This window comes from Montipora foliosa, chromosome 5, assembly GCF_036669935.1.
Source record: "Montipora foliosa isolate CH-2021 chromosome 5, ASM3666993v2, whole genome shotgun sequence".
Taxonomy (NCBI): domain Eukaryota; kingdom Metazoa; phylum Cnidaria; class Anthozoa; order Scleractinia; family Acroporidae; genus Montipora; species Montipora foliosa.
The window spans coordinates 19,886,696-19,899,195 of record NC_090873.1 but is presented as its reverse complement, the minus strand read 5'-3'; the positions used below and the strand labels follow the sequence as shown (position 1 = coordinate 19,899,195).

Here is a 12,500-nt window from a genome sequence, read left to right as displayed (position 1 = left end):
ATCAGTTCGGGTGGCTCCTTTCCATTTCCTTACAAGTCCTTCCCCCAGGCTGCCCTTGCCTTACAGTAAATAAACCAGTCCAGCTCATGTTTGCAAATGATGCCAATCATCTGTCAAATAAGTACAAAAGGTATCCAATGTTCTCTGTTTTCTGTAGATTGACCGGGTCACCGAGCCACCGGCATTTGGCCCCATGTGCGACTTGTTGTGGTCTGATCCCTTGGAAGATTATGGAAACGAAAAAAATTCAGAGCACTTCAGCCATAACACTGTTAGAGGCTGTTCATATTTTTACAGGTATTGCACATTTTATGTTTATCACAGAAAGTCAAAGTTTTGTATAAAGAGGTGATTGTCAAATCATAACAAACATACTTTTATCAGTTTGCTATCAATATGGGTTACTGTGTTGCAACATAACACCATAAAACTAATTTCTTGGTTGTCTTGTTGCACATGGAATAAATAATAAACTAAGGTTACTTGTACATTAATTTTTTTGTCCACTGATAAACACAACCCCAAGAATTGTTTTAAATTTCCTTGAGTCAAACTTATCTTTTCTCAAAGTTCAACAATGAAGAGAAAAGGACTACTGTGGTAAAAGTAACAAATGGAATGTGGTTTAGCGTTGTCTGTACTCTTATTGACAATGATATTCGTCATCAGAGTGGTCAAAATGTTGAGGACCCATGAGGCACAGCTGAGTGAGTCCACAACATATTATAATAATTATTATTGTACTTCAGATGTTAATTACACACAGTACTTGTAAAATCCCAATAAGTGTTGAGTCTCTTTCTGTGGTGGGCATCGCTTTTTTACCTTCTAAACTTTCGAAGCCTCTCAATGACTTTGTAACATTTTAACTCACTTCCATGTGTGCATTGATCCTTTTATTATCATTTTGATACAATTTTTTTCATTGACCTCTTTGTTTTAGTTATCAAGCAACATGTGATTTCCTTCAAAAGAACAACCTGCTTTCAATCATCAGAGCACACGAAGCACAAGATGCAGGGTGAGAAAAATAAACATCCTTTTCTGAAGTCTGTTACTCATTCAAGTGAGATACAGGTGTATTTGGTTAGGGTGTTGAGCAAAGCCCAGTGTAACAGTTGTCAACACTTTATTGTCTTGGGCCTGGGTCACCGTAGGCTGTGGAAAATTGTTCCAAACTACAATTTCCAGGAAAAAAAAGGCAAACCCAATTGCCCGAAGCGGAAAATACCATAATACCCTTTGTTTGCCACCCAGAATAAGCACTGTGTCCATTTTCTCTTGGGACTTACAGTGGTCCCAAGAGAAAACAAAATATTCAAAATTTGGGTGGACAAACAAAGAGAATTGTGGTGTTTTCCGCTTCAGGCAATATTTGTTTGGTTTCCTGAGGAAAAAATCTATCTGCCCCAAGCACTGACAGCCCAGGCTCAGAGGGTGAAAATTATAAGGATTTGTATGGGAATCCCGATAACAAACACTCAAAATGATATTTCCACACAAAGGTTCACAGTAAAAAAGCCGCACTTTATTGTCCTGGTGACTTTCTCGCTTCCTGTACGGTTATTTGCATGATTTAATGCGATTTAAGCGACTTCCCAGGTTATGACTCGTACATAAGTAAAGGAAAGGCTGCAAAGCAATTTCTAGCTTACGTCACATCTCGCTGATAAAATTACCCTTCTCCGGCATCAGTCAAACTCTCGCGATGGCCACACAGATCAATTTACTCCTCTTTGACCAAGTTTTAAGGTCCAGCGAACATCCATTGCTGAGAAAAAAAGCGATCAATATTCATATTCAAAATCCTTCGAGGCTCGCTTACAGCTAATTTGGACATGGATGCCGATGGTCAACCTTTCACCTTTCACTCATTTGCTCCTATGTTTGCTCTAAGCGTATCAAGGCTCAAGTGAATGGTTGACCAGCCGTGTCTCAAGTGTCTTTTAAGCAAGCCTTGAAGGATTTTGAATATTTGAATATTCATCACCGTTTCTCAGCAATGGATACTCGAGGTTGTGAGTTCAACTCCGGCCGGACCAACACTCAGGGTCTTTAAATAACTTAGGAGAAAATGCTGCCTTTGTAATTACATCTGCAAATGGTTAGACTCTCTAGTCTTCTCGGATGAGGACGATAAGCCGGAGGTCCTGTCTCACAACCCTTCAATGTTCACAATCATGTGGGACGTAAAAGAACCCACACACTTGTCGTAAAGAGTAGGGCATGTAGTTCCCGGTGTTGTGGTCTGTCTCTTGTGATGTATCCTGGTGGTTAACCTCGCAGGGGACCTATGTCCTATTGTTACTCCACCATGTATGTATTCATACTCAATCAGTAAATAAATGCTGATTTATTTGGTGTAACTGAAACCTGGCTATTGGCCAACGACTCTGCTGTGTGCAAAGAGTTCACTCCATCTGGCTATAAATTATATCATAACCTATGGTGTTATTGTAGAGGCGGTGGGTTTGTTCAGGGAAAACATCACGGTCTCCAAAATCGAATCTACCTTAAGGATTTCCTTTGAACTCTCAGAGTATCTTGTCACCGCTGGTTCATTACTTTGCAGACTTATCATCTATCGCCCACCATACTCTGCTTGTCATCCTGTCTGTGAATAGTTTCATCACTGAATTTTCTGTCTACCTTAAATTCATTAGTCTTTCAAGAGATCCACTCTGTATGACTGGAGATTTTAACATCCATGTTGGTGACCACAATGATCCTGCAACTCGTCTCTTCTCAGATTTGTTGGAATCAATGTCATTGAATCAACATGTCCTTAAGGCTACACATGAACTTGGTCATACCCTTGACCTTGTAATAACTCGGAACTCGGATGTCCTTATTAAGGGGCAACCCACCCCCGATGTAATGTTTTCAGATCATCGGACACTGCTATTCTAACTGCGAATGCCCTAAAGACTCGTTTATAAGCCGCACTCGTGTATAACTGCCAATACCGGTACCTCGACCTCATCTTAAAGTTCAATATGTTTTGTTTAGGAAACTTCGATCAGTTGACAGGGAAATGTTTATGAACGAAATTAGTACTAGCGATCTTTGTACGAGTAAGACTGATGATCCTGATCAGCTCTGTGCTTTATTTGATAATACTCTTCGATCTCTGCTTGATTGTCATGCTCCTGTGAAGCGTCGAAGAATTACCGCTCGACCAAGAGTTCCTTGAATGACGGAAATCTTGGTAGCTAGACAACACCAGAGGAAAGCTGAAAAGAATGTACCAATTTCGATATATCATCTCGTCATCTCGAGGCTCTGGGGAATAAATATAAGGATTTGTATGAGTTTATTCCCCAGATCCTCGAGATGACCTTTTTTGTTTCGGACTGAATTTTAATATATCGAAATTGGTTTATTGGAGAATCTGCAGATCGTATGCCGACCTGCTAGGTTTTGGCTTTGCGAGGTATCATGTAACCTTTCTTCAGGTCTATTCTCCTTATAGCATCAATGGCAATGGTACCGTTCCTGATTCCAGTTTTTCAGGTTCAAAAACCTTCTCTCCGAATCTGAAGTACATGGCCACATTACATCATCCTCAAAGAAGTCTTGTCTTCTCGATTCCATCCTGACCAAACTTGTTATTGAATGCCTTAATGTGCTACTGCCGCCCATCACTAAAATAATAAATCATTAACCTTTGTTTTGATTCTGGATACTTTCCCCGTATTTGGAAGCGTGCTTTGGTGTGGCCGCTGTTAAAGAAAGATGGTTTAGACCTGTAGTCTTTAGAAATTATAGGCCTGTGAGTAATTTGGTGTATGTTTCAACACTTGTAGAGACTGCAATTGCTAAACAACGACAATTTCTGTTTACCAATGATCTGTTTCCAGCGTCACAATCAGCAGCATATCGTCCAAATCACAGCGCAGAGACTTCATTTTTGAGAGTCACCAACAACATTCTTCATAATATGAACACTCAGTTTGCTACTTTGCTTCTGCTACTGGACTTGAGCACCGCTTTTCGATACTGTTGATTATGATATTCCCTTTCATCGGCCCCAGTTTTCATTTGGTATCCAAGGAAAAGTTCTCTCTTGGTTTAACTCGTATCTGTCTGGAAGATCTCAGCAAGTATTGATCAATGGCATACTCTCTGAGTTCAGCTTTGAATGTGGTGTGCCTCAAGGCTTCTGTCTCGGTCCCATTCTGTTTACGGTATATACTATAAAGCTTTTAGAGATTGTTTAAATCTCACCTGCAGGCCTGAAGTTCATCGTTATGCAGATGATACGCAGGTTTACATATCTTTTAGTGCCAATCCCAATCTAGTCAGACCAGCTTTCCGCCTTAAAGCATGGAAAGTTGCATATCTTATATTTGTTTGTGAATGACAATCTTAAAGGGAACGACGATAAAACCGAATGTCTCATTATTGGCATACCACAACAGCTGGAAAAGGTCATCATCATGAGTACCCACGTGGGTAACTCAGCCGTTCATTCCGTTCCCACTGCAAGGAATCTCGGTTCATGGTTTGACTCTAGGCTGTCCATGTCGAAGCATAATTGTTACAATGATCTGCGGTTCTTCATTTTTTATTTGTACAACGTACGGCGCATCAGGAATTCTCTCTCACAAACGTCAACCGAGACTCTCATTCATGCATTTAAATCCACCCGTCTTGACTACTGTAATAGCTTATTATATGGCCTGCCTGATTCGTCGCTAAAGAAACAGCAATGTGTACAGAATGCTTGAGCAAGACTGATTTTTAACGAACGCAAATTCTGTCACATAACGCCCCTTGTTATGGAGTTACACTGGTTACCAATTAGATGTAGAATAATGAGTTTAAGACTCTTTTGATTACTTTTAAAGGGAAAGTACGGTCTAGAGAGTTTCTCTGAATCGAAAGTTCTTTACCTGTATTGTCATTCTTGACCACTCATTTGGACTAAATGTGTTTAAATAGACAACAATAACACTTCAAAAATAGGCAAATTTAAATTGAAATCGGCCATCTTTGTTTTTGTGTATGCAAACGAGGCTATGACGTAGCAATAGTCAAGGATTTCTCCGGATGACTAAATGTACTTGACGTGAAGAAGAAAAACACATGCGAGGAGAGCTATAGTTTGTAGACTTGAATCTTAATCCAGAGGCTAAATTATATTGGTATTGGTTCCTCCTCTGAACAGTTTTACCTCGTGGTCGTTAAACAGGGTTTTATATGTGAGTTATGTGCAGGCGTTTTACAAAGCGAAAGAGAGCTTGCAGTGCTATCCCGCGCTCATTGCGGTGAAATAATTGCCAGGAAATCAAGTTTAATCTGTCTACTGTGGCTTTCTACGAGATCCCTGTTACAACTTCAAAACAAACGATAGATTTATATATTTCCATGGAATGGTAAGAGTAAATCGTTTCAGTAGTTTCTATACTGCGTACAAAATTTAACCACATTTCAAGTTACGTTTATTAGCGCATAACAGTGAAAGTCGTCTCTATATGGCTTGATTCAGTTTTCTCGCTCCAATATAATGATATTTTGGACTAGCTGACTGAGGAGTCTCGTTATTGGAACATTAGTTCTGTGAGATCTCTCCTGCCAAATTGTTTTTGGCGAAGTTTATAAATAAATAAATAAATAAATAAATAAATAAATAAATAAATAAATAAATAAATAAATAAATAAATAAATAAATAAATAAATAAATAAATAAATTAAGATTTCCGTATGAAGCGAATGTCACCAAGACCAATATTCATATACCTGAAGATCCCGCTTGAAGTCCTCCTTGGTAAAATGACAGACCCGAACAGACAATATAGCAGTCAGGTTTGAGGTTTGAGGAATCCATCCATCGTTTTATTTTCGCCGGCCAACTTTTCTTGAAATTTTAATTTTCCGGTGTAAGCTTCGGTTTCTTTAATTTTTGTGTTCTCAAGTCTAGACATGTGTCTAGTTTCATTCCCCTCGAAAGGGTACACCCCAAACAGCAGTAATTGTTGCTGTGAAAAAGGCTTGCTACGTGTATTGAGCAACATCTGAAAGTTTCGTCGGCTTATTGTAAATTAAACGCTCACCCGTGTAAAAGCAAATACGTTTGCTGAAGCATCGAAGACGGCGGCTGTAGCTGAAGGAAGAAAGTGAAAAAGGTTCGCTTGTCGAATATTTCTTTGTCGCATGTTCAAGGTTTTGTCTTGTTTACATTTGTTCTGGCTGATTTTTGCCGCCTAGTTTGATTGACTAGAAAATTTATAAGTATTAAGTGACTTGAGTTTCTGTCGCACGTATGGCCTACTTGGCCTACTAGCTATTGAACCACAAGATCGTTTACCATAGTTCATCCTAAATTTGAATTTCTCGAAGCAGAAAGGTCACACAACATTGAGAAAGTGATCGGGGATCGAAGAACTTCGTAAGGTCGAACACGTTTGTTGACTATTGCTACGTTGAGGCCTTATGCGTCCCATGGCGCAAAAAGGACTGATGATGCTACGTCGTAACACGTCATATCCAGGATGGCGCTCCCCAAGTTACGAAAGAGGCAACTTCAAAGTGCTCTTGTCACATTTTAACAGGGAACTGGACAAAACGGCAATTATTTTCGAATTCCCGGGGAAACGTTTTCGTCATTTAGAGAAACATTTTCTAGACCGTACTTTCGCCTTAAGATTCTTCATGGTTTAGCTCCATCTTACTTATCCTCTCTTATTTCTCTTGGGTGTCCAGCTAGATTAATTGTTATCCTCGTTTTATATCCAAAGCAACACTTAGTGATAGGTCCTTCACTTGCGCTGCTCCAAGGCTCTGGAATGCTTTGCCTTTCGGTGTCAGACGCGTTAATCTGTTGATGTTTTTAAAGCTAAGCTTAAAACACACTTATTTATTCCGGAATTTTTTTTTATTACAACTTAGTATCTACCTTTTTTTGTATTTTAGTATGTAACATTTTCTACTTGTAATATTTTACAATTTTAATTTAAATCTTACGTCTTACTTTTTAACTGACTGTCATGTGCATAGTTTTGAACATTTTTATGGAAAGTTGCGCACAATAAATGCATTATTATTTATTTATTCCCATACAAATCCTTATAATTTTTACCCTCCAAGCCTGGGCCGCCTGTGCCTTAATTAAGGCAAGACACCGGCTCCTCTGAAGTTTGGTCGAGTTTGACGGAAATTTCACATGCTTTGGTTGCACTCGTCCAAAATCTGCTAGTGTGACCAGGTTTTTGGCCAGGAAGTCATTTGCATCATTGATTAGCAGGCAATATCCTTTCTCTTTTTTATCTCATTGATTTCAAACACTGACAGCCACTACAAATCCTTCTGATGACACTGTGACATGCACCGTTTTAACTTTCTTAACTTTCTATTCTTCTTTCTTAACTTTCTTAGATACCGAATGTACAGAAAAAGCCAAGAAACTGGATTTCCATCCCTTATTACAATCTTCTCAGCTCCAAATTATCTTGATGTCTATAATAACAAAGGTTTGTTGACTGAGAGCTCTCTTACAATGTAGACTTAAATTAAAAATTTAATAATATTTAGCCGGGAAGCTCCACTTGCTCAAAAGTGGATTCCACAGAGGTCCTTTATTCAATCGAATTGGAATTTAGAAATGTTGATTGTTGAGGGGAGGGGAAAACCGGAGAACCCGGAGAAAAACCCCCTGGAACAGAGTAAACAACCAATGTTCAACAAACTGAACCCCATATAAGGCGATGAGTCTGAAATCGAACTTGGGCTACATTGGTGGGAGGCGAGTGCTATAGGCTACTTTGGAAAATAATACTCTTTGTCTGGCCCCCCAAATTTTGCATAAGCATTGTTTCCGGTTTCTCTTGGGACTTACACGGGTCCCAAGAGAAAACAAAACCAGTACTTATTCAAAATTTGTGGGAACAAAAAGAGTATTGTGGTATTTTCCGAGGTGGCCTATTACCACAATGCCATCCCTGCTCTTGTTTATGAGCTTCAGAGTTTTCTTAAACCTCCCCCACAAGTAAAAAAATAAAAAAAACCTTTGTTTTCCCCATTTTTGTGAAAAGTGAAACCTGTTACCATTAAATATATTTGTGCTTGGAGTTGCCTTTAATTCATCACATGTGACCTAAGTGGTTGATGACCCTGTTTTTGAACTGTTGAACTGTTGCTTATTTGAAAGGACTAGAAAATTCTGCTTTAATGTACTTAACCCCCATAAACCAGTGAAAACACTTAAAGCCGTTGAACAACTATTATTACAAAAAAGTCATTGTGTTTTTCAGCTGCTGTTTTGAAGTACGAGAACAATGTGATGAATATCCGTCAGTTCAACTGCTCACCTCATCCTTACTGGCTTCCAAACTTTATGGATGTGTTTACGTGGTCTTTGCCATTTGTTGGCGAGAAAGGTATGCTTTATTGCTTGCTAGTATGACAATGACTTATGTTCTCATCGAAGAAAGTTAACTTGAACAAGAATACAGGCTACAGAATTGAGTAGTACTGTAAGCACATAGGGATCATTCAGAACTTTGTAAAAAAATGTGCAATAAGAAGACCCTTAAGGACGTGGGTCACCGACTTTGTTTCGGAGAAAAAGGCAAGGGAAAAATGCCCTAGTTTCGATAGATGGGTCATCATAACGAGTTGTAGACTCGTCTACTCATCCGTCGAAAATCATAAACATATGTTAGAGTGACGGTTTGTGTGCATAGAAATATAGGCGTAGATCTTTTAGATAATTGCATGCCGCTGGGATGTCGTAAACAATAGAGTTAATCCACAACGAGCGTTTTCGCAAGCGCTACCAGTTGTAACCGCTTCCGGAATTCAGGGCACAAGGAAAGAAAATTAAAAAAAGAGACAACTTCATTGTGATTTTTGTCATTTCATCACATTTTGTAAGAAGAGTAAGTGATTCATGTCTTAAAAAATAGGGGCCACCGATGATCTAAACGAGTAAAATCCATCTGATGTTGCGAAGCTCTTGGAAAATTTCGTTTGTCACGTTTTTGCGTGACCTGTCGGGGAAGGACTTTTTTTTAAAAAAAGTTTCTCGAGCATACGAACGAAGTTTCAAGCAGGCGTCGTCTTTATGTGGTTAGTGTTTTGTATCAGCTCTCCATTGCCGTCATACTCATCTTTTGGAGTGTGATTTTTGTAAAATATTATCTCTGGTTGTTCCACTCCTAGGTGTCAGTGGATTAATTCACCCTGGGCAACCCATTCTTGCCACTACCATAAGGACAGTTAGTTACACCGTGAAGTAACCTTTGTACTTTTTTTTCCTTAGTCACAGAAATGTTGGTGAACATCCTGAATATCTGCACGGATGAAGAGCTTGAAGGAGAGGAGGATGAAGAGCAAAGCGAAGCACTCAAACGGAAAGAAGTTATACGAAGTAAAATTCGAGCTATTGGAAAAATGGCCAGAGTATTCACAGTTCTAAGGTAAGGATTTGTTTATGCTTTCAGCCAAACGACTACAGTAGAACCCTGCTAAATATCAGAATTGGTTAACGCGAAGGGCCCTGCAGCTATATTTCAAAGTCAAAGAAATTTTCCTATATTTACCGGCATTTATTTTTCTGGTTACTGAAATATGTTGGTATTGGTTGTATCTTTATTCCCTGCTATTTTAAAGATTTTTTTATTTCTATGTACCTTTGGACTTTCAAGCCAAGTGTATTTTAGGTTGTACTGTCAATGTTAGCACAGATCGAGTACTGGAGTGGTGGTCTGGTGGAATGTGACAATACATGTACCTCGCAAGGGACCCAGAGTCCTGTGTGTTGCGACACCATGCATCACTTTGAAAAATCCATTGAAATAATTTTCCTAACTTTGGATAGTCTTTCCATTGTTCAGTCATCAATCTGGATATCTAAAGTTTAATTTGGCACTTGTAATGGCACCTTATTAGAGTCTTCTCAGAGAGTCCAAAACTCCAGTGCTGTGTGCTAAATCAGTTGTGTACATACAACACATTCTTAGGACTGTTCTAGTGTTTGATGGCATGTTTTCCTTCACCTGGCTCACTAGAGTTTAGAAGTTACGTATAATTGTAGGGGTTAAATAACAAAATTTAAATTTGCAATAAACAATCTTCTTGAAACAAAGGCTTAAAATTTTGTCAGTCTAATTATAAGCAAAGGCACTTTTAATAATTTATTGCAGGAGCACTTAATTTAAAAAATCTGCCACGCCTATTATCCCTGTCTTAAGTGTTTTAGATGAGGGTAGATGGTGAGACGGTATTAATCTTAATTAAATAGGTTAATTTTTGACTTTTAAACCTGTTAAGTCCGTCAACATTTCAAGTTTTGCTGTTATAACTTTATTTGTACAGTGTAGGGTAGGGTGTCCAGCTTTGCATACCTGTAAAGAAATGTTTTGTTTTCATTTTCAGAGAGGAAAGTGAGAGTGTTGTTCAGCTGAAAGGTCTTACACCATCGGGACATCTCCCAGTTGGACTTTTATCTGGAGGGAAACAAGGGCTCGAAACAGGTCAGTGTGGTGCAGACAGTTATTTATCAAGCTCTGTGTACAGTTTGTAACATGCCATTGGTTTCAGCTTACACTTTTAAACCCATCTGAAACTTTTTAAATTTTTTAAATTTCATATTTTATATTTTTAGGAAAGGAACTCTAGGTGCTGGAAATGGAAAGGAGTTTTACTAAACTGTCTAGTTTTCTAGCGCTGGAGCACTAATTGAACACACTACTAATGTATAAACTGAAATCAACAAATTAACGCAAATCAAATGTTTGTTTTTGAGATGGGAAAACCGGAGTCCCCAGAGAAGACAGTTGTTTATCAAGCTCTGTGTTCAGTTTGTAACATGTTATTGATTTCAGCTTACACTTTTAAACCCATCTGAAACTTGTGAACAATTTTATCTTTCATGTAGCTCTTCAAGGGCATGTCTTCAGTCCAAACCACAAAATCAGTGGGTTTGCAGAAGCCAAAGGACTTGACCAGGTCAATGAAAGAATGCCCCCTCGAAAGGACATGCCTAGCCACTCAAGCAAGTGAAGAAGCTGTGGATGGATGCAAGACAGTACTAACCCGGTCATCAACCCTTCCATGTGTTATAGCATATATGATAAACTTTGTCGATACCTGTAAAAATGTTGATGTTAAAATGTCCTAACTCGCACTTGTCTAGAATATATTGTTTTAAACTAGGTTTTGTGTTGATGACTGGGTTTGGTACTTTCTTGTGCTGACATGTGATGTCAAGTGATGTTCAGGTGGTGGAAGAGATTTCAAGTTGTTTCAGATGAAGCAAGACGTTTGCTGGGGATTGATGCACATGAAAGTTATGTATGTACAGAGGCTTGTGTTCAGTGCATGGACCCCAAGATATTGGTGACCTTTCTATGCTTCCTTTTTGGAGTATTGACTCCAATACCTATTAAATGTGCAATGCAATGATTTTACCAGTAAATAAGTAGAACTGTATAAAAATAATATAGAAGAGATACACGTGTCTTATTAGGATTAGCTGTGTTTTTGTGCTAGCACTGAAAGATTACAGTTTCCTAGCTTATTCTCCTCCCAAGTATCGTAGCCTCCACATTTTCAGTTTTGACTTTTCATTTTATTTTAGTAATAGTTGTATAAGCCATAGTTGTACATGAAGCCACATTTTAGAACCACAGGTCTTATCCATACATTAATTTTGATGTCGAACTGGGACAAACATTAACTGAAATGGAGACTGCACTTATGGGTAAATGTCCCAGGGAGCCTCAATTCAATGCTAGTGCCAGTCGAACCGTGTGAAGATAAAGCTCTATCACGCTCAAATAAAGTATTGCTTAAATAATAGTTTTATTAATCAATCCTCGTTCAGCGACCTTGGGCACTTTCCATTCAACAAGAATTTGTCATAAATTCCTGTTGCACAAACTATCGTGGTTCCAAGCTAAGCTGTGTTCGCTTGAGATTCGCGCCTATGAGGGAGACTCGCATTTACTTGTTGTAAGCTTGAACAAGTGCTAATCGAGAGTTGATGGGACATTATGGACGTACCGGTGAAAGGGAACCACCGGTTGTGTGGAATCGGACTGAAGCGAAACAGAAAGTTCAAATTTGACTTTCCACAGAAATTTTTGCGGACTGGAAAGCACCCTTCAAACTCCTCGGTAAATATGCTAAAAGCTAGCTTATAAGTGCCTTGAACTTATTTTCGTTCATCAGTTTTAAAGTTATTACTGGAAGTCATATTTTTAATATATATTTCCTCCAATTTCCCGAAACGGAAAATACCATAGTATTCTTTGTTTGTCCCCCCAGATTTTGCTTAAGCATTGTTTCCAGTTTCTCTTGGAACTTACAATGGTCCCAAGAGAAAACAAAAACAATGCTTATGCAAAATTTGGGGGGACAAACAAAGAGTGTTATGGTATTTTCCGAAATGGCCTATAAGCATTATTTTTGTTTTCTCTTGGGACCATTTTAAGTCCCAAGAGAAACTGGTAACAATGTTTATTTATAATTTGGGTGGACAAGAGTATAATGGTATA

At 38.6% G+C, this 12,500-nt stretch overlaps 1 protein-coding gene across 1 annotated transcript in view; it reads left to right on the top strand.

Annotated features, from left to right (window-relative positions):
- The window catches only part of LOC138003738 (protein phosphatase 3 catalytic subunit alpha-like), a 23,570-nt gene that overhangs the window by 10,589 nt on the left and 481 nt on the right, over positions 1–12,500 (top strand). The window contains exons 6-12 of the mRNA XM_068849960.1: positions 158–297; positions 944–1,021; positions 7,378–7,472; positions 8,253–8,378; positions 9,263–9,419; positions 10,378–10,475; positions 10,880–12,500. The exon at positions 10,880–12,500 is cut by the window's right edge and continues 481 nt beyond it. Of these exons, the coding sequence (XP_068706061.1) occupies positions 158–297; positions 944–1,021; positions 7,378–7,472; positions 8,253–8,378; positions 9,263–9,419; positions 10,378–10,475; positions 10,880–11,004 (819 nt within the window). The 3' untranslated portion in view covers positions 11,005–12,500. The remainder of the gene's footprint in view (positions 1–157; positions 298–943; positions 1,022–7,377; positions 7,473–8,252; positions 8,379–9,262; positions 9,420–10,377; positions 10,476–10,879) is intronic.